The sequence below is a fragment of the Melozone crissalis genome, unplaced genomic scaffold (assembly GCF_028551555.1).
Source record: "Melozone crissalis strain CALT ecotype California unplaced genomic scaffold, PUWL_Pcris_2 ptg000019l_1, whole genome shotgun sequence".
Classification (NCBI taxonomy): domain Eukaryota; kingdom Metazoa; phylum Chordata; class Aves; order Passeriformes; family Passerellidae; genus Melozone; species Melozone crissalis.
Window position 1 is genome coordinate 15,840,660 of NW_026535797.1, and position 23,763 is coordinate 15,864,422.

The 23,763-nt window shown below is 36.1% G+C and overlaps 1 protein-coding gene across 9 annotated transcripts in view; it reads right to left on the reverse strand.

Annotated features, from left to right (window-relative positions):
- Positions 1 to 23,763, reverse strand: part of CPEB3 (cytoplasmic polyadenylation element binding protein 3) — a 79,490-nt gene that overhangs the window by 26,481 nt on the left and 29,246 nt on the right. For 7 of the 9 annotated variants that reach the window (XM_054276609.1, XM_054276607.1, XM_054276613.1 and 4 more), the window contains exons 4-6: positions 13,830 to 13,886; positions 5,320 to 5,343; positions 644 to 811 (exon numbers count right to left, since the gene is read on the reverse strand). In XM_054276609.1, the coding sequence (XP_054132584.1) occupies positions 644 to 811; positions 5,320 to 5,343; positions 13,830 to 13,886 (249 nt within the window). The remainder of the gene's footprint in view (positions 1 to 643; positions 812 to 5,319; positions 5,344 to 13,829; positions 13,887 to 23,763) is intronic. The other 2 variants (XM_054276614.1, XM_054276608.1) reach the window with 1 other exon arrangement.

Sequence of the window (23,763 nt, forward strand, 5' to 3'; positions counted from 1 at the left end):
CATTACAGGGCATCCTCAAATTCCCTGTGTATGCCCATTGAAGCTAGACAGTGGTGGATTCCAGCTATATTCCAGCCATGAAAAATACACCAAAAACTGTGATGATTTTAGTTTGGGAGTTAGAGTTTGTGAGGACACATGCAAGTAGAGCAGATAATGATTGAGAAAAACTCTGACCATCCTTGCTGGGTAGGTCATAACTTTGAAACCATATTATTACCCTATATTTATCATCTGAACACAAGATACGTGCTGGATTATTTAAAGCCCACAGTATTTTGGAAAGGACTGCATTAACAAAGTCTTTAGAGTCAACCACATCCAAGAATAGGAAAAGACTACAGAGGAGAGACAGTACCCACTAAGTTCCCTTTTTCAGCTTTCCCACTTGGCAGTTGTGGGAAGACATGCAGATCAGAAGACCTGCCAGGCAGCCACTTCTGATCTGCAGTACAAGGACGCCAGGTAAACGCTCGGGTGTTGCAGGGGTGGCAGGGAGTGTTTGTTCTAAGCACCGCCACAAGCACTACAAGACACACACCTGGGAAAATTCATTTGCCTCTATGAAAATATCATCACCTATTTAATAGTAATTATAAGAAAGGCAACTCCCACATGTCAGCATGCAAGTGATTCACAGTACCTTCATCAATGTCAGGAGGGAGCCCTCCAACAAACACCTTCCTAGAGTAGCGTTCCACTCGTTCCCCGTTTTGGCAGCGCGTCGGAGAGCTGAGGCCCGACGACAATGACTGATCCCCATGGCTGTCATCTAGGAAGCCATCCTCAAAAGGAAACAGTGAAGATCGACCTGGAACAGATTTTGTAGGATCTATAGTTAATGCTATTTCCTGGAGAAGGAAATATTTCAGTAAAAAACTTTCCCTTTTGCTGTTTTACTTCAACAGAACTTGCACTAAAGGACTAGGTGGTCCAGTTTTCCAATTCATGTTCATTAGCATTGTTTCCATTTTTCCAAGAGTGTGTTACCCTTACAAGACAATAAACCTAATTTAGCTTTAAAACAAACCCTTGCAAATGGATAGAAATGAAAAACAAGTTATCTGATGAAATTATGTGTCACAGCTATAGAAATAACCTTTGCAAGATTTACATTTCAAACCAGTTAGAGATTTACACCTTCCATAACAGATCTTGAAGGAATGATCTCAAGATCCCTCAAGCCACTGCACTGCAAAGCAGGACAGTCCTCTGAGTGCTGTACAGGATCCTGACAGCAAGGGCTGCAGCACTTCCACCTCCAGGGAACACAGGCCCACGCTGAGTAGGGGGGCAAACAGCAAAATAAACATGGAAAAGCTTTCGATTGTGGATACTAAACAGGAAGTGAAGAGATTCAGTGAACAAGAAAAAAAAATGTTGTTAAATAAACCACAAAGAACTTGCACTTGAAGGAAAACAGTGTTAGCTAGGACAGCCTGTCAGCCTGTTTGTTACCGAGTTAAAAAAAAAAATCCTTTCAGTCATGAACAGGCAAAATCAACATTAATGGCTCCTACTCAATTTGTTAATGAAAAGTAAAGAATTTATTTGTAACCATCTGATGCAATAGCAACTTGTTTCTATTACTAACAAAGAATGCACACATTATCTTAAGAACAGATTTATTAACAAGGAAGAGAAAAAATATTCAAAGACTGCATATAAGCAACACTTGCCAGCTTTGGAATTTAACAATATACCTGAGTAAATACATCCTGCAATATAGAGAGATGTATAAATAAGAACCACATCTCAACTCTGAAAAGGCTACTTGTCCCCTCATATCAAGGAGGATTTCTCCCAGGGATGGAATTATAATTAATTGATACAAACAGTTTATAGGAGAGTTGATTACAAGTATAAATGTATTTATACTTTTTTAAGTGCACATAATTAAATTCAAAGGTAATGAATCACATGAAATTGACAGAGTAAGACCTACGGTTTAATACCATACTGGTATTAACAGCACAGGAAGTGAAGGAAATAAAAACAGGGGCAAGGAGAAAAATCAAGACAGAGGGACAGCAGTCAGAAAAACATATACACTGAAAATATAAGTAATTGTCTCCAGTAGCAAAAGACAGATTAAAAAAAGAAACAGTAATCCTGTGTAGGAAAAACAAGCTAATAAAGTCAGGAAAGTCACTGACACACAACATCAGCCTGATTTTTAATTACAAACATCAGGCACCAGAAAAATATATTAAAAATAATATATTGAATATTAAACAATGGAAGAGATTACAGACACAAAAATCCACTGAAGTAAAAATCCTACCATGCATTTACACATCAACATAAAAAACAGGGTAAATGCCACAATCAGAGAAGGATGTAGAGCTGCTACCTTTCAAAGACTTGTTGTCAGAAATGGTGGGTTCAGAGCATAAAACACAAAAGACTTTTGATGAATATTCCATTAATGGACAAACACGTCATGCATATGTATAAACATACGCATTTCAAAATAAAAGAGAACATTTGCATGAGAGAAAAAATAATGAAGAATACTAGAACTGTGTAAAAATATCAAATCAGAACACTCATTGAAAAGCTGGAAATCTGAAAATATCTCAGAGATTGACATTACTGGAGAGATAATTCATCTTTTAATTCCTGCCCATGAACCTACCTTCTTGTAAAAAAGTAAAGAAGCAACTAACATGAGCCATTAGTGGAAGATGACATATCAAATTAATAACAAGGTGTTCCACCAAAATACAGATCTGCAGAGGAGACTGAGTTCTGAAGGAAATAATAAAAATTCACAGCAACTTAGAAAGCAAGGTATCACCTCTAAGCACCATGCCAGACACTTGGCAGTCTACAGGCACCACACTCACCTTAAATAAATGCAAATGATGTTCTATAAGTTTATAGCTAAGTCAAGTATAGAGCTGAATGTAAGAAGAATACATTTAAAATAATGGAAAGCATACAGACAAGGGAATAGGGAATGACTGTTCACACTCTTCTCCAGTAAGGGAAAAATGAACTGCATTGAACACAATCAAGGCTGAAACACAATTGAACACATGCCAAGGCTGAAAGCAAAGCAAACTTTGGAAACCCTTGCTACAGACTTTTTGGGATGTTTAAAAATTTATGTAGGCTTAGAAAAGGGAATGAGTAAGAACAGGAGAAAAATGCAATCTAAGGCAATAAATATTAAAACATGACCTCAGGAGACTCCCTGGGCAAATTTCTGGGAGAACAGTATGGGAAAGCATCACTAAATGCACTTTTTTTGTAACATACTCCTGTACCCCTCCCTGGGCATCTCTGAGTTGTCAGTGTAGCAAAATAGTTTGGGCTGATTTCCCACAGTGGTGCTTAAATCTGTACCTGAAAAACTGGTTGTAAAAGTTAAAAAACAAGGTACCAAGAACATGACTCAACAGCTCATAGCATGATACCTACAAAGAAATGCTCATCTCTTTTCTCAAAGGAAAGAGAGAATCAAGTAGGGAACTGAGAGTTTATGGCAAGCCTCAAGAAATGTCTGACAAAACTTCTTCTCACTGCAGAGGCTTAGTCACAGTGACAGAATCAAACACTAATTAAAATAGCCAAGTATAACAAACATAAAATGAGTCCTTGCACAGACTTGCCTGTGGTTACTCTGCATATTATCCCAATTCAAATGTTAAAAGCAATAATAGAGAGCGATATATGAGAATATTTGATAACCAACACATTTTTTAAAAGACTGTTGTAGAATTTCAGGCTTAAGGTTAAGGAAGCTCAAAACCAACCTTATAAAAGTCAAGGTAATGATAAAGCATGAACATCACAGACTTTAATATGAATGAGGCAAGTCAAAATCCCTAACATTAATGACAAGAAACACACACACAAATCTACTTGTTAGTATGGAAAAGCCTGCATTTCACACAGGAAACAAGTCTTGTGGAGTGAAACATGCTTCTTGGTAGTGAGAAAATAAATTTGAAAAGTCAGCACATTCAGAACTTGTTTGCCCTGTTTTGTCTTCACTAATATTGATATAAAACAGCCTAAATTATATTCATCACAATTACTTCTGCATTATTGTATTTTGCTTCTACAAGTAAACGGGAGTTGCCAGTAATTCATAGTATCCTACTAATTCCTACCTCCTTTCCTACTTTGGTGCCATTTGATCAATCTTAAAACACCTGCCTCAATCTTAAAATAAAATTAAACAGTGTTCATGTTCACAGAGAGTAAGTTTGTGAGGAAAATCTGAATCTTTTGTTTCAGATTTAGCTATCGAATGAACACTAAAATGTGTCAGCTTTGAACAAAATCAGAGCAAATTCTGAATTACAAACCGTGTTAGTATGGGCTGTACAGCCTACCACCTCAACCCATACAAATGACAAAAGCCCTTAGACATACTGGTTTGTGTGGTGCATACATCTGTCTCTAACGTGATGCAAATTCTACATTTGGAAAAGGGGGCAATGTCACCTGCCTAGCTGGCAGAGAACTTCAGGAAGGGAAGATAAAATTAAGTTTAATGCTAAAGTACCCCTTGCAGATGGCACTGCCTAAATGTAATTGTTAAAAGCTGCCATTTTCACTGTTATTTTCTCAATAACAACCAGTCTGTGTAAGCTCCAGCACAGGACAGAAATGTAAGCTGCATTAGTGGCTTGCTCAGTATAGCTGTTGGACTTGCTATTGTCCTTGTTCCTTCATCTCTCAGAATAAACTGATACATAGCACTGTACATTTATAAAATATTTTCAGTTTGCTTTTATGTTTTAAGGGTTGTCTATGCTGAAATACTGTTAAAATGTGCTCAAATACTGTATCTTTTAAAAATGATTATCAATATTCACTGCTGAGGACAGTTACTAGCATTGGTATTCACACATGTTCTATCTGAGGCAATTCAATGTAATGAAGTCTAATATTCAGAAAAAGCTGTTTCATGTAAGAAAAAAAGTCATTTTTGAATGTTCAATGCAGCAGTTAAACATTGGACTCCTACAAAACCAACAAACACCAAACATAAACCCAAACCCAATCTTTTTTTGGAACACTGCATTTCAAGTCACAAATACATGTCATGAGAATCTTTACATTCAGCCATCCTCCAGTTCTCTAGTAATAGCAACACTTGCAGTTATCAGCTCAGGATCATCACTGCTTTAAGATGCTGTTAAAAGGGAGCTGTTTTGCAAAGGAAGAATATGAGATTGATTTATACAAAGCAATTGATCAACTACATATTGTTAAAATTGGTAACATCATCTTACCACAAGAAAACTAAATATTTATTTCTCCCACTATTCAGCAAACAAAACATTTAGTAAATACTTTTACCTCTTCTCCGCCCATAGCTCCTGGCTGCATGTAAACACAGAAGAAAATTGTGGGTACAGCTGTCATTAGATTTAGCTCCAAAAGCAATGAGAATGTAGCTTCTACCTCTTCTCTTTTTCCCCTCCCACCATAAAGAAGGAAAAGACATTTAAAAGTGCAGGATGAAATTCAAACAATCCAAGACAAGAAAAAAAGCTGAAGATGATACAGCCAGGGGAAAAAAAAAAAGAAAAAAAAAAAGAAAAAAAAGAACATACCTGCTGTGGAAGGTTTCTACATAGCAAAGGGCAAAGGTATTTAAAAAATCAGGCATATAGGACAGTATTATAAAATAATAATTTAGGATTATGGTTTTAAGTGGCAATAAACATTATCAACAGTAATTCTAATTAAAAGAACCAGGTTTGCATTTTATTAAATAGTTGTGGAAAACATATTTCCCAATTATGTTTCAATTTAAATAATTAACTCTATGTAAATACTAAAATCCTACTAAAACAATATGAACTCAATAGCCAGTACCTTCCTATGAATCAAACTAGATTGACAAAATGCTTTCATAACTACCAGAATAAACACAGCATTTCAATGAGACATGCATCAATGGCAAATCCACAATGTTGGACTACTTTAGAACTGTATTTTGTGATGTAGTGGCAAATGCAAAACCCAGAATTTTTGATCTGAAGTTTTAGAAAAACAGAAAATAATCTGGAAAACACATCTTTTACACAGGATCACTGATGGATCACAAAGCCATCCATCCTCTCAAGGTAATCAAACATGGAAGGCTGGGGACCAAGCGGGTTTTTCAACAGAAGCGAGCTTAGGTGAGAGGCAACAGAGCTTTGTTTTGTTTCCTTCTCTCCTCATTGTAACACTCTCAGTGTTCCTGCTCCTTCCCAAGCCCAGCTCTTATTTCTGAGCAGTGCCTATATTTGCATTTACACACAGTCTTTAAGTCCATAAAAGTTACTGAAACTCCCTGAAGGTATATTTGCCTGTAAATTCCAGGGGCAAAATAGTGCAATTCACTTAAACAGGAAAACAAGCAAGTTAGTTTTTGGTGATTTAAAAACACTGCATCATATTTAAATACTCAAAGAAGGTGAAGTTTCACCCTTATTGATTATATTTTGTATACATATACACACAATTTGAAAATTATCTCAGTTGTAACTAGTATTTATATTAAAATGTTAATTTTTTCCAAGAAGCGGAGTTATTCAGCATGACAACTTCAGAATGTCAATGCACATTTTATTATGTTACTTTCTCAGGATGTGAAGTTTGAATGTGTCATTTGAGACAAGTTAAATAAAAAATACCCATCTTGCTCACAAGTCAAAATTCACAGCACAACAGATTAAATAGCAGGAATAGTTCATCAGGTGAATTTCATAACGCCTCCAGTAAATACTTTAGAAAGTAAACAATTTAGAAATTATTCTTGAATGAAGACATGTGCAAGAAAATAAGAGTACTGCACTATTACAAACAATGAAATTACCAGAGCTATGTTCATGAAGTTACCTTCTCTTTTTGTCCAACAGAAGACAAAAAGCAACTGGGAGCTCCTTAAACTGTACCCCCACTAATGCATCTGCTCCCCGTGTACTGTTTTGGTGCCACATATAAATGTCCTTTTGAACAGAAAACCATCTCCTGGAATGTTTCTAAATTGAACACAAATGATTCTTTCCTAGGTACGTCCTGGACCATTAATATTAAGGCAAGCTCAGGTGCTTTAGGAGGGGATGAGCACATTTTCCCAAGTAAAAAGTGCACGGATGGATTGTGCAGCTCGCAGCAGGATCAGCCCTGCCTTGGTGTTTGTCCATCCTTAGCAACGTTCTGTAACTGTCAGGTACAAAGTTACATAACTGCTGTGTCCCAAATTGCATGGCCTCAAATGCAAAGGAACAACAGATTCTTTTCCAACCACTGATAACTCTCCTGAAACTATTAACTCCCCTCCTCCCAGAAGCAAATCCTATTTTTATGAACATGAAACTCTATCATGAAGGACAGAACTTCAAGCTTTTAACAAACCAGCACAACAAACTCCCCAAACCTCAAATCTTGTAATGCAATCAAGGAAACTCAGTGTTAATGCTTTGGAATTCCCCAAAGCCTGCAGCTAAGATTGCCCATTGTTGCAGTAAATCAAAACTCACTCAAATTTTAACTGCATCTCAAGGCTATATGAAACTGATGAAAAAGAACTTTTCTGGGATTTTTTTACTCTTTTATTATAATGTGGGACTGAAACTGCACCTTGTATTTGTATCAAATAATTAGCAGTCCTAGGAAACAATAAATTTTTGAATCCATAAAATATTAGCTCAAAATATTTTAAATAAATATCTACATGCTCTCCATATAATAATTTAAAATTAATTTGATCATGTAATTTCAAATTTATAAATAGGCAACAACATTTATTTGCATTATCATATTTTATGGAAGACTTAATAGGGAGTATTTTCAGATTTTTAAGAACATTATTTCTTCACTTCTGGTACTTATCTTGTTCATGCAGTTATGTGGCCACAATATCAAAGATGCACACTTCAAAGAAATCTTGAAGACACATGTTAAATTGATGTAAAATAGCATTACCTCTATGAAAAAAAAGAGTTCAGCATTTTCAGACTAGAAGTTTTGGAGCTATACTGGCTAAAGCAAAGTTTATTTGACAAGACTGGGAACCTCCTTGATTTATAAGGTACCAGAATCTTATTTCTAGCTTGGAACACTCATTTGTATTCTTGAAGCAGTCAGCAGTTCAGAACAATACTTGCTTTAGGACATTATGAGTTATGCAATGATTTTTTAAGACCAGAAAGGAAAATATGTCCAGCTTTTGCTTTTGAACAGAGGGTCTCTGAAGTTCTTAGGATCTGGAAGTTTACAAGTGAATTAAAATACCAGGGAAATGAATTCATGAACTGAGGGAAGGTGACACAAGCAAGTATAATTATGCAATGTGTTTTTCTGCTACAGAGGGATCATCCAGAAGAATTGCAAAGATGGACATTCATCTACAAGTGGTTCAAAAGGTGGTTCTCAACTTCCATTAATAGATCTGCACATCTGGATGTGCAGATGGGCACTACAATGATTTGGTTATACGAACCTCAACAGTCCCTTGTGGTTGATTTTTTTCCAATATTAACAACGCAAGTGTTGCAGCAACCTCCCTTCTAACATATACAACAGAATCTCATCACCAGAAAATCACAAGCTACATGTAAGCTGTATGCAGCTGAGTCCCACACACTGGGCCTCAAACACTTGATCAAACACATGAACTGCATTCAACATCCAAAACCAGCTTAGGTGTCCTTTCCTGAGGCATACAAGCAGCCAAGCAACTGTGCAAGAGGCAAAGTTTATCTATTTTCATCTTCTCATTTTAGTTTAAAAAATCTGTTACCAATAAAACTCACATTTTTAACAGCCAGGCTGCTTCATCTCTTCTAGCATCATATATAATGCTCTTGGAGTAGCCTGGCAAATCTTAAAATTCAGAGGAAACAGATGGCACTAACCCACAATAGAGAGGATCACAAAGATGAAAGGAAAGCACATTGGTGAGGTGGTGAGGCAGGAAAAGCAGTGGGGAAAAAAAACAAACAAACATGAAGGCAATAAAGAGCTACCAAGCTGGATTAAAAGGAAGACAACAAATCTTCCTCTACTAGAAAAAGCCTTTATCAGCCACTGATAAGAGATACTGCCTTCAGTAACAGCCAGACTGGATCTCTGGAAGTGCAGATGCCAATACAAAAAACTGAAAGGAAGAAAGAAGAAAAAGCATGTACTTACTATTGCTCCCCTGCTTCCCCTTTTAAAAATTTAAACAGGTATAGAAGGGACTTTGAGATATCAGCAAGCCCACCTCACAGCCTCCAAGGCGCATCAATACCAAATGCTTGTACAGCTGCTTCTGAAAAACCTCACAAGGTGATGAGCAAAGTGACAGCTCCCACACTCTGGGGCTCCTCTGAACCCTGCTGCCTTTGCTAGCTCACACTTCACATCAGACATGTTTTCCCTCCACTTATATTCACTCAGATCTCTTCAGTCCTTAAATCAGGAGTAGTTTTGCAAATCTTTAAGTTTTTGCAGTGTTTTTTATTCCTTTCTGATATTCTATATATGCCATTAAGATGGTGACACATTAGTAACCAAGCCTGGCAACTGGACTAAAGAGCTCAGCAAATTCCTACAGGCAAGAACTGAACTATTAGATGAGATTGATGCCTCTTGGAATTTAGTCACACATTTGCCCAGAATATTACCACTATAAGAAGAAAGCTTTTATTAGCTGTTAAACAGCCAACCCAAGATCTTGCAAGACAAAAGTAACTCAAGAAGCTTTCAATTTGGAGCAGTTTATTTCAAGGTATAACAGTAGCACTGGCAAAACTTTCAAATATAAAATGCTACCTCAGCAAGTCTTACATCTAAACGCTGTATGTGTTTGAAAACAGCATATCAGGAAGAGCTAAGTACAATAGCTCTTAAGGAGACAAGCAATTTTAAAAACAACAGAAACATGAAAATAAAAAATGAAATGGTTTTGTTGGCATTACATTTCCTGTCATGGCATGACAACTTCCCCACATAAATAGGATTAACAAAACAAAACCAAAATCTCAACACAGACATCTAAAAAAGTGCCCCAAATCCTTTCCTTAATGTCTTTTTCAAATTATTTTACTCTGAATAAATAGAACTAAATTACACTAATGAAAAGAAAAGACAGTCAGATGGAGAGCAAATAGTACCAGACCTCACAGATGACACATTTTTGTATGAGACAAGAATGAACAGTGGAAGCAGATGGAACATTTGTAGCCCAACAGGACTGCAAAGTCACTGTGCAGAGGAGCTTTACAAAAAAAACAAAATTCCAGCATTTCACAAAGGGGTTTCATTTAACTACCTTTAGACTACATTTATTTTACAGAAGATTGTTGGGGATCCCAGCACAACACTTCAGTGCTTCTTTATAGAGATCACACACCCTCGTTTATTCCCTTCTTCCTTTTTCACCTGCCACACTTCTCTCCCACTGAAGTCACTGAGGCTTTCTGGAGTTCCCAAGAAGCCCTAAAGACAGCTCACCACCTGCCATGTAGCTGACTATGCATTCATGCTGATCACTCAGCCCTGGTTGCTCAGCTAATCAGAAAGGAGCACATATTCAAGAGAAGCAGAGGCTGCAGAAATGTATGGCTACACATGGTGTTGGATATTAGCAAGAGAAAGGATGCAGGACACCTTTGAGTTAAATTTATGCCACATTTCCCCTACAAATTACAGTATCAATTATTTAATAAGGTGCTGTAGATGAAAGTTTATAAAAAGTCTTGCACTGTTTAGCCCAGTATGAACTAAAAAATTACCTTATGTCACTAATTGATTCCAAATGCTATTTCGATTTGAGGAATTACATTTAGATCTGGTACAGACAAAAGCTATACCACTTCCCCTTCAAAAATGCTTCCAATCTAATATTTGCATCTTCCTTTTGTTTAGCTGTTCTTTAGGACTGTGCTTGGATCTCTCTGAATATTTGAACATTGCATTCCTCTGCAGAAGGCCAATTCTGAACTTCCAGAGCATTTATAATATAAACATGTTTATACACATGTTCAACTCTGTATGTACACAAGCATAATGCCACTAATGACACTAAGAGATTCATAACAATTATGCATTTAAAAGTAATCTCTTTTACCCCATGAATTTCATTATTTCAGAACTCAGTGTTTTCAGCTGGTGATGATTTAGCCTCGCACAATGAACAGAACGGTGGTGGCACATCCCCCTGTGCTGCCAGCTAAGCAACACCTCACAGCAAACAATGCCCTCCAACACCCACAGACAGCAGCTCAAGGCAGGCAGGCAGGAAAATCCCCAGTTTCCAGAGGCTGGAATGAGCAAACAGGAATAACAGCTGAAGCACAGGCAGAAGTGCTGCCACAGAGGACGAGGAGCTGGAGACAAACATGCCCCAAAATCTTCCCCTCTCCCTACAGCATGTGAAGTTTTGCATTGCTCTTGGCATGAGCACATGTTCTATTCCACCTTCAAAAGATTGCCTACATTGTCAGTGTGAAATTGAGCTCTGAGTAATAAATCTTAAAGATTATTACTATGTCTTCACAGGAAAAGAGAAAAATGCTTATGAAGCAATGCATTTAAATAGAATGTGAAGGTTGGATTTGCAGACTCAGCAGAGAATGTTTGGTTTTAACAGAAATTAAACATAGATATGACAAGTATTATGATTTAAAGACATTACATAAGTTTTCAAAATTATTCCAAAAAAATACAGTGATGAAGTATCTTTTGGGAATTTTTATTTTACTTATTTAATTTTTTTAACCCAAATCACAGCCATTCCAGCACTTAAAAGAATGTTTCTTCTTGAGCTAAATTTTCCTTGGTATATTTCCCCATTACAGGGAAAAGGTAATGAATGACATGGGAATTACCTAGTTCTAAATTTTTCAAATTTAGCTACATAAAAAAAAAGTATTTCAATCACAGAAAGTAATTTTTAAGCTTGTGTACTTGAATATTGGCTTTTATTCTCAGCTCTTCAAAGATTTAAAAGTAAAACCCAACAGGTTTCACAGTACAATAATTCTAGCTAAGAGCTCTCATTGATGGCCAAAAATGGTGTGGCCTTGCCTAGTAGAGAAAGGAAGGGAAAAGAGTTGCAGAAGAGGAAAAATATATGGGAACTTATTCAGACTTGGGTGTTATGCTTAATTTCATTTTGCATAAATTGCATATTCATGATTCCACGCTTATTTAAGTCTTTAAACAGTTAATATTAAATAAACCAATAATATTTTAAATAGTGCAAATGCATACATATATATATATATATAGTTTTGGTCCCTCAGCTATGCTGATATGTTCACCATGCAACAGGACTATAGCTACAAAAGATGATTGTTTTTTATAAACTATTAAGAGTATATAGTTGTTGTAAAAAGTTCAAAGAAATTGGACAGGAAAATAGCTTTTTTCATTATTTTCATCAAAAAGGAATCAGAATAAAACACAACATTCATTTAAGATAAAAGCAAGTTATTCCAAAATAGTATAACTTGTTTCAGTTTTTCATTCCCATCTTTCAAAAATCTGTTAGACCTTGTAGGAAATGCTACCATGTACTTCATCATAACTGTCAATTTTTAAAGGTAACTCAAAATTCAATCATAGTATCCCATCTTCACAAATATATTTCTATTGCAGTTAACTTTTTGAAATGGACACTGTAGAACAACAAATACATTCTGAGACCAGAATTCATGTCAAACACCTGACACCTGAACTGTGTAGACCTTATTTACACTGAGAGGCATGAACAGCTTCCTCCTTTAATAACCTCTTTAATTAAACAAAACGTTTTTCCTAGTTAATTATATGATTTCCCATAATTTCATGTGCCATAAGGAAATGGGGTTTATATTCTAACTGTGACAACAAAAACTCCCCAAAGTATCACCTCACTATTAACTGTGTAAAACTAAGAAGAGGACAAGCAAAGTCCCAGTTTTCAAAAGCTGGCCTTTAAAGCCAAATGTTAAACACCTTGCATCTTATCTATTACAAATTTTTGGTTCTTCACATCTATAAATTATTCTTTGCTTGGCACTACACAAAAAACCCATGCAGTTTTCAGCTATCCACACTCTAACCTACATAGACAGTGCAAAGGCAAAAAAATTTAGAGAAGTTCGTAAGTAATCCTAAAATGTTTAACTCAACACTGTAAACAAAAATGGACATTTTGAAAGAGTCAGCATTTCTCAGGATTAGACAGGCAAATATCTGCTTTGATTTGCAGAGTTCAGTTCAGCATTCTGCTGGTGCTGCCTCACACCCTGTCTCCCACCTTCCCCACACAAGAACTGTCTTCCACATCCATTCTGCCAGGTTTTTTGAGTCCATATGATCATGACTGGACTTTCAATCTTACTTTTATTTCCTGACACAAAAAAAAGCAATAATCTCTCAGTGAAGTGCAGTTTTCCTCATTATTTAGATGTCTAAACATTCTCCCAATTCCCATCTACATAATGGAAACCAACAAGGCAAACACCATCAGTCCATGTAATTGTATGCAAAACTTGTAACAGCTCATCCCAACAGGAAGAAATATGTCTGGAGAGATATCAGAAATCAAAATAACAGCTTTAACATACATACACACCCACAAAAGAGGGAACAAGAGAGACTGTTCTGTAATATTCTCCATAGCAGGCATTATGAAGCTTGCAGTGAAACACAAAGCCATTACCAAGTTAATATAAAGAATCAGAGGTGGTTGACTTATGAAAAACATTCTCAGAGAGTGAACATGAACTTCTATGCAAACATTACACATATTTATGTCTGACTGTACAGCTACACACACAGTAGATGTAAGAAATAATATTCTACATGGCAATATAAACCACTAGACATCAACTACTTACTGTTAAGAGCCATAATATTGTCTGTTCCTGGATGATGAAAGTTTATTCCCATACGCCCTGCAATGTAAGTAAAAGCTATTTTCAATGTTTTTATTTCAAAACTGAATTAAATTCATTAATATGAAAAATTTCTAAAGGGAACGAACAGTCAGGGGAGCTGAATCTTCTACTGATTAAAGAGAACGTCCCAAGAATACACATTTAAAATATTTAATACCACAGTACCTTCAGTATTATGTACTTAAAACATAAACAACTAAACAATTATTTTAATACATTCCTTTACTTTGCACTAAGGAAGCATTATGCTTATCCTTTCAAAACAAGGCCTCAAGTTCAGCCTTGCTGCAGTTACATCATTTATAGTTGGCTTCCAATAACAAGTACAGCATTACAAAACTCCACTTAATTGGTAAAAATAAATCAATCATTCTCTTTCATACTAGATGCAGCACCTTTAGCTTTCAAGTTAACAGATAGTTGGAGAGGGAGTTCTTTCCCTGGTTTTGCATTCTTCCCTAAGACTCTCCCATCACCTACCATTTGAGATAAGACATTGGGCTGGAAGGAATATTGTTCTCAAGCAGTACATTCATATGTACTTTGAAAAATAGATATTCCTGACCTAAAGGAGACTCAGTGCAGAGAAACCTACTTCTACTGTTAGAGCAAGAAATGAGCTAACAGCAGCAGTGCTGTTCAGATTAGTTTTGGATACTTTTTAACTGAGCTGAAGTATTAAACCTCATCCTGAAGACACTTTGGCATAGGCCTTTTTAAATCAAGCCACCCAAGAAAATCTACAAGCTGTAATTTGTATTGGTCCTTACTTGGAAAAAGATGTAAAAGGATAATTATGGTCACGTAAAAATTTATTTCAAATAAGTATTGTAAGTAACTTCCTGTATATAATGGAATTCCATTTCATAGGCTTCTCCTATCTCCAGGTCTGTGGCTAAGTTTGGCAGCTAAGAAAGAGCTTCTTCATTTCTTCTACATTTCTTCACTACATGGACACTCAAATATGGGTGCTCAAGATCCACTCACCACACTGAAAACCAATATAATGGTTATGTTCCTGTACTTCTGCAAACCCAAATTTTAACAAACTCTGGCAAAGCAGAACTAAAGCCAAACCTCTCCAACATTTTTAGTTCCTATTGATAATTAAAACTTTTTATTTCCAGTCACAGAAACTGCTGTGCTGTAATGAATATTCTTTCTGAACAGATGCAGCATGAAGTTTCAATACACTTCGGAAACTAAGTCATAAGCAGGTTAAGAAAAGTAAATCAATCATTTCTCCACACTGAAGTTTTCTCCTTCTTTTAGAAAACAATGACACCACAATAAGGCTAGGAAGCAAAGAGCACCTCCAGAAAGAAGTGAAGAACAAGGTAAATAGAATTTCCATTTTTACTTTCCAACCCCTTGAGCAAAGCTTCTTAAAGAGATGATCTTCATTAACCACTTCACATTTCCTAATTACAGACATAATTCTCCTATACATATTTTCACATTAATCTGGCACTGCAGAAACCTTAAAGCTGCTATTATTTCATCTAGTATAACCTTTGCTAAAATACGTCAGCCATCTCCAGATGAACATTAATCCCCTTTTCCTTACCAGTGTATTAATGAGTGTGAGGTTACAGGTATTACTTGTAAAGAGAAAAGGTGTCTGTACTAATTTGTACTTTAAAATTAATACTTGGAATAGAAGGAAAAAACCCCACAACTATGAAAAAATGGAGTAAAATTTGAATGCATAATGCTTGGATGGCTCCTTCTCTTTTCCTTTGCTGAAACTGAAATTCTGCTGTTCAACCAACTTCAGAAATAGAATCCTATCTGTGACATCTGGGTTTGGTTTTTTCCTCCCTCCAGGCTGTCACTGGACCAGGTGCTGCTTGTGTGACATTTTGTCACCTGCCCTTGGCCTGCTATTTTTAAACAGTTCTTGTCAGCTATCTTTTGAGAGGAGCAGAAAATACAGAGCAGCACAAGCAGAAGGACATGTTCTCCCACAGAGCTAAGCCAGCCTGCAGGATAATTCTGTACATCTTCAGAGCTCCCTCGTGCCACTCCACAGAAACAGATTAATGGAATCCTTTCAAAACACACCTGTACTAAAAGCATTCAAAAGAGACTGGCAATATACCAGTCATGAGACAACAAATTAATTGTGAACAATTATACAGCCTTTCATATTGGTTATAATGTTTTAATATTTTGTTGCTTGAAGCAAATTATTCAATTGAAAAAAGAAGCCATCTGTAGATTACAAAACTGCTTAATTATCTAAGGAACAACAAGAGAACAGAGAAAGGAAATTATAATTTTTTAATTTAAAGGTGCAATGTAGAACTGTGAAATATAATTAAGAATATGCACTCTCAAAGACCTACTTAGATGAAACACATAAATGAAAACTAGAAAACAACCAATTTTAGGAAAAACACATCTATGTTACCTGAACATTTACAAAATCTATATAAGCACATATTACTAATTATAGTTATAAAACAAAATCTCTAGATAAAGGGTTCACTTTTCAAGAATATTAAGCACACTGAACAGAAATGTAGGGAAGTTAAGAGCACAGAAGTTATTGATTCCAGCAGTTCAGTGAAATCATAAATAGGAACCCTTCCAGTAACTACATCCCCAGTACTTGTGTTCAGTGTACATCTGCCATTTTCAGTCTGCCTGTCTTGGTTTCATAACTATTTACTGAGTATATTTCCAATTACATGCTTTTTTACCACACACTTAGAGCATTGCAGTTAGGCTACAACAATAATCACTCTTCCATGTCTTTTCTATTCCTAGTTTAGAAAGAAAAAATTCTAGCTGTATACTTCCTGCTCTTGAAACACTTCAGAGCATGAATGAAGGCTTGATGATTCTTGTATAGCCCAGGCTGCACTGTTGCTTACATCATTAAATTTCCTAAATTATCTCTCCTAACAACATTTGGAGAGACTTTTCTAGCTGGACTGCCTGGGTGCCCTGCTGCATGAGCAATATCATATTTGTCATGGCAGAGAGCCCAATTCCTTTTTAGAGCACATCAAATCTGTGCATCCTCTCTTCTGCATTGTACTGGAAATGAGATAATAAATAAATTTAACTTTACCTTGTTCTTTGTAAAGGTGCATACTGATCCTGAATGAATTCTGAAATCTTTCTAACAACTTAAGGAAGTATACCCTTCCCACATATGAATCTTTCTTGATTCTTTTGCAAATAAACTTTTGAAAATTGTCTAGATAATTTTGAGTTACATGATCAGTTTTGAGAAATAATTCTGTTCCAAAAATAGTAAAAATTAGTATCAGACACAGTTTTACCCCTATTGCATTTCTTCTTTTATTCATTTGCTCTTCCTAAGTGCTTCATGGTATTTTGAACTTGTGTAACCCTAATCAGCACCTGGATATGAATACTCACATAGTGAAGGGCTTTTAAGATTACAGTTACCTATTTTAACCTTTCTGATGTTACAATCAACATTCCAAGAAATAATGTTCATTGCTTATATATTGAGAAAAACTTCTTGCACTATTATACCTCATGATTTGCACCAGACTGACCACTTATACCAATTCAGCAATTAGTATTTGGCATAAGATTTGCTAGAAAATGGTAAAGTTGGTCTGCTTTTGACCTGTCCTGAACTTCCTTGGAATGATAACTTCCTCTCACATAATTGTTAAGATCACTGTTGATATCAATTACAATTTATGACTAAAGAATTCTGTGGCAAGGTCAAATGAAACTGGCAACAGGACTAGGTCTGCTCTATTTCTTTAGTAATAGTATCTCTTTTATCACTCTTATCTTTTCTATCATTTCCAAGTTACTGCCAAGAAAAGGCACTAAAACTCAGCAATACTTATTTGAATAGATAGGTAGCAAGTGGGGAAGGGTCAAGTTTAGACACAGCAGAGTGCAAAAACCAAAGCATGACCAGAAACTTACCCCAAACATGTGAAGTAAGATTATTCATCTGACTCCCATGTATTTGGGAGCCCAGATAACAGCACAACCTACAACTCCCCACACCCCCAGCTCAGCCATGAGTGTGTACTCCAGGGTTCACAAATGGGCACAAAGCATGAAGCACATGTGCATATACAGGAATTTTAATAATTTTTACCTGAGCAGACCTTCAACCATTCTCTGTCCTTTTTCCCAAAACTACAGATATGTGAAGCTATGCTACATTAGCAGACATGCCCAAGACAACTTCAACACCAAGAATGTTGTAAGCAAGGGTCCACATGAAAAAATATAAAAATAAGAAGTAGCTCTCTGAAGAAGTTCATTGACTTTATTCTGTCCCCTCTTTTTGTATGTATATTTGCCATTTGTTCACACCCATAATTTAAACACCCACACTTACAGATCTTTAAAAAAATTAAAATACTGAGCAGAACAAAAGTACTATTGTTTGCCAGAAGGGAAATATGAAGAACTATTACTGTGTTCACATGTATATACTTTAACTGTGCAAAAACATATTGTGGCAAAGTGAAGTGTATAATTATCAGCTATGAATATCAGTAATAAAACTTCTTCCTATCACTGACTAAGCAAATATATCCTATCAGTAGGGAAAACAAAACAGCATAAAATAAAACAGCATACACATTACAGTGAAATGCAGACTTTATAAGTAAATTACATTGCTCCAATAAAACACAGCAGTCTTGCACATATTTAAGTAGTGCAAACATTTTTAGCTTGAAACAGCTATATTTTCAAGTTAATAGTACTTTGAAAGCAATACTTGAACTTAAAGTTAAATTTTGCATTACTGATAAGCGGTAGACAAGTATTTGTACACATATGCTCATTCTACATGAAGTTCTAGAACTGTATTCAAAAGAGCAATATTGGCATTTTTCACTGGTGGTTTGGGAGGACTAAAATAAAACAATATCAAAGCAGACTTTACCATTAGCAATCTATACTAAAATATACAAAACCCTCAAAACAGTAGCAAAGTGAGAAAGAAAAAAGCAAAACAGCTTTAGGTCTTTGTGAGGCCAGTCTTCACTAGCACAATGAAAAGAGGGAAATAAAGACAAGGAAAATTTCGTATCTCTATAATCAGTTCTTAAACTGAACAAAGCAAATAAAAAAACCCCACCACTCCTGACCAAACAGATTCAGCAGGTCAAAAACAAGGACATGCTGTTTGCCAGCAGCAAATTGGAAAGTATGACCATACTACAGATTGTTGCAAAAGGCACTTATTTAATTTTAAAAATATGAACCATTTCATGACCTTATTCTGTCCTGAAAAAAAAAAATTAAAGCGGATTTTTTAAGATAAGCAGAGTTTCAAATGGAAAAGCAACATACTCCCTTTCCTTCAAAAGGATTAGCACGAGGGGCCTAATTTTAAACACAAATACATGTGCAAACACATCTGTCGGCTCACTCTGTTTTTCATGAGCATTGAGATTTTGGGAAATGCTGGAACACTGCACTATTTTTCCTACTGAAAGTGTTGCAAAAAGCCCCAACAGTGTAGCACCGTTCCCAGCACTGAGATGACAACATTTGTTCTATTTGCATGACCTTTGTGTTCAGCTGCCGACTGCAAACACAAATATTATCCATTCACCTTCACTTTTCTTGGGTCATGTGGCAAACTTAGTGCTTTGCTTACAAAAAGCTTAGGAACACTTACAGCTCAACAAAATCAGGTGATATGTACTGAAATGAATGGAAATTAAAGTGGAAAAGTGAAGGTCCATTCTGTGGAACAGAATCCAACAGTCTTAAATTGCATATAATCTTCAAACACTTGGCTGTCAAAAATGTGAGTAATTTAAATGTAAACAAGAAATCCTAAATTTTGCTGAGTTTTCATAGGACCTGATAGAGTCTTTACAAAAGTTATGAAGTAGTAACCCAATAACTTCAGTTTTATGTTTCACAAATAAATGAGTGACATTAAGTACAGAAAATCAAGATAAAAAGTTTCCCCACAGTTGCTATTTCTGCCTGTGAACTGTTGTACATTTATAGTCAACATCTTGATCTCTACTGAAATATTATGACACAATCAACACATGCTTTGTGTGTCTCTCTACAGTGTGATATCCATTGAAATTAGATCTATTATAAAGCCTACTCTTGAAATCTCCCTGTACACGTGTTGTCTCCAATTATTTATATTTGAAGCTGTGTCACACTTCTTTTAAAAAACCCACAATTTTTGTTAGGTGGAGATCTGTAAACTACAAAGTTTGTTTCTGTTCTGATTTAGAATAAATAAGCAAATATTACTGTTATCTAGTGTAACAGTAAATTTAAAAGAAATACTTTGATCTAGTGTAACAGTAAATTTAAAAGAAATACTTTGAAGGACATGATTTCTTTCCTCAGTTTTATACTTAGTTTCATGACCTGTCAGTAGCACATGTGCACAGCATATGATCTAACACAGCTGAAATATTTTATTTAATTATTTAAAAATAGAACAAAGGCAGCTGCTAGTTACTTCTGATCAAAATATTTTTTATAGATCAGAATACCTCTGTTTGTGTTGTAATGCAATAGTTTGACACGGATAAACATATTGCAACAGTGACATATTACACCACAGACAGGAGACACTTTTATGTAGGAAAGAAATGTTCTGGTCAGTGATAAATGGCATCTACCCATAGCCATTCTGATAATTTACTTTTGCCCTACACCTTCAGGTCAAAGCAGAATGCAAATAAAGAATGCAAACATAACCTTTCCTCATTAAAGCAAAACTGTCACTCATACTTTTGTAGTGCATAATGTATTTTATTGGCCATTCAGAAAATAAATAAGACTTTTCAGAAAAACATCTTAGGAGATCCTGCACATTTCTGTCCAAGAGGCCTCCTTATGTCTGACATGGGGAACAGTCAGATACCCTGGGCTGTACACTGTGATTTTGTCATTAACCAAATGAAGCTTAACAATTCCTTTACTCAACTTCTGCCCTCTTTTTTCCCTCCTTTTGAAAGAAGGAAAGTATTTATGAGCATTGACTGAAAGAAAGATGTAGAAGCTGGCCTTGATGGTAGAGAAAGCAGGTAGGGAAGTCTGCCAAAGGGTCTTGGGACAAAGGAAAATGAGAATTCTTTTTCAATTCATTTACATTCCTTAAATCTCAAAGTATGAAAATGACAAATTACTTTTAAAGTTGCACAGTTCCCAGACTATGAGGACAGAAAGCCAGGAACATACAGAAGGGTTCCCCTATCTGGCAGGAAAAACTGAGAAAAAGAAATCAGAGCTGACACTGAGCACCTTCTCCCAGGACTGGGCTCATGATAAAATGCAACTTAGATGGATATGCTAGTAATTTAGGTCCAGAAAACTCTGAGCTAGATTTCAAATCTCTTTTACAGCAAGAAATACACAAAAAGAACTGAGTGATTGAGTGACCCTGGCTGTCCTCACTGGAGAGCACCCAGCCAGCCTGCCAATCAGCCTGGCTCAATGTGAGTAACTCAGCATTGCAGGAGTGAGGGCCAGATCATTACCAATAATCTCTCACACTGGCTGTGCTCCACACTTGAAAGCAATAAAAAAGTCCCTCCCAAAAAATGTCACTTAATCACATGTCCTCTCAAGGTCAAGGGGATCATGCTTTAAAAGAAGTCATCTGCTTTGGAGACCTTGAAATAAACTCAATTTCCATGGCCTACAGGACAAAGCCTGACCATACCTCAGACAGTGAAGGGTATGAAGCTTCAGCAACTACAAACAAGAGACTCTTCCTTTCTCACCTTGAGCTTCTCCATTACCTCCTCTGAACCAAGCAGAGCATGAGGAACTCAGACCCCAAAACAAGAACAAAATATCCCAGAAGCATTTCAGTTTGGTCTTCCCATCAGAATCTTTTATGGTTAATCCTCCCACCCACATTCCAATTGAGAGCTCTCATTCCATACCCAGAAGAATTATTTTTTGTTCCAAGTATCTGCTGGCACATGAAGGACACACATGCCAAGAAGGATGATGTTTCAAGCAAAGTTTCAAACTTCATATAAACTGCCTGCAATATTTTACTCATTAATACAAATACAGACAGTACTTCTAAAAATAAGTATTTGCTGGCAGCAGCAGGGTGAAATGATCCTGAAACATGGACCTGTTTCAGGCTCTGTTACATGCATTGGAAGCCCCAAGAAATATACAGTTTTTCTAGAATCAAATCTTCCTGTATTTTCAAAATCAGAGGATTTTGGTACTCACCCTTTTCATACTTTCCACTTAAAATCTGGATAGTAAATGTATGGCAAACTGACCTGTAAGTGCTGCTAACTGTGATTGTTTGAGAAAAAAGGGCTCATTTACCAAAAGAAGAACAATTTTAAGAAGTCATTTGAAAGCCATCTCATTGCTTTTCTTTTCTATTAGGATTTTTGTATCTACAGAAAAAATAGTGCACAAACCTAAGAGAGGACAATCAGATGCAAGAGGAAGTAAAGATTTAAAGGGAATAAACAGTTTACTATGAAAGACAGAGTTGGTAAAATGAAGAGGAACTAGCTCAGAGGGTTGGTTAAGTTAATAATATTCCAGAAATTTCACACAAGAGGCATTCACATGGGCTTGTCTACAAGGAACTGAAAAAATTAGGCTGAAGTACATAACCAATATATTAAAAAAGCTTCAAGGTGAAAATAAATGAAAATTTGGCAATGACTTAAGAGCAAGCCAAAGCAAGCAGAACTGATCACTTACTTACTTTTTGAATGTGCTAACAGACTAAAATGTCCTGCTACCTTAAGGGAGACAGAGGAGCGTGAAATAAATAAGAAAAAGCAAGTGAATTTATAAGACAACAAAGTGAAACGTGAGGAAGGTGCAGAGAAGGACAGCAGCTGAAAAGCTTCTGCACTTTTGTAGAGAAAAAGTAGTAGGATGTATAGGAACACATTCAAGACCAATTTTCACAGAAAAAGAAACAGCAAAAATACAGTAAGAAAGTGATGTCAGGACTGAATCAATTTTTGCAGAAGAATGGTTTTCAGAAAAAGGATTCAGCTAAAATGGGAACATAGATCTGTTTAACACAGAGGAAAGCAACCTCTTGCAAGGGAGAATGAACATGTCCTGTAAGAGCCACTCCTGTGAATATTCCCAGCCACACTGCAGTGTAAAAACAGGAACAGGGAAAATGCACTCGAGGCCAGGGCCAGGCTGGGGGCTGGCAAAGTCAGCCCTGTGCTTAGATGGAAGAGAAAAAAGAAACAGGGGAAGCAACAGTATCACTGGGGGGAAACCCATAGGCAGGGAGGTAACTAATAGAAAAACAGACTTCTCCAACAGCTGCTGAGTGGAAGTGAGCTCATTAGCAAGGGAGGAAGGCCAAAATGGGTGAGAAACACTGAATGAGAAAGAGCACATCCAGTCTGAGACAGAAGCCCTTATTAGAGCAAAAGTAAAGCTAATGGTCCCATTATCAAATGGAAAAGATCAATTTAAACTTTACACAATAACCAACTTCAATAATTAATATCCAGTCCAATATCTAACCCCATCTTTTTCATTTTTTTCCACACTAAGATTCATGTGGAAATTCATTCTTAAAAAATTCGTTTCTATTTGTATATGTAAATAAATACTGAAAAACCCCATAAAAATAATGAGTTTTAGCTAAATTACAATGTATCTAACAAGATACAATAAATAATTAATTGTACTTACTGGCAATTTTTATTAATATTCTAATGCCAGCCACATGAAACATATATCCAGTAGAAATGTCAATTTTGTTGAGCATGGTTTTTTAAGTTCAACTTTAACCCTTATTTCAGGAGTTTATGATCAGAATAGACATGAGACTGTATTCCCTGCCATTTTAGACAGATGAATAATGGTTAAAGACACATGAAAGCTATGGCACTGCAAATTTCAAGATAAC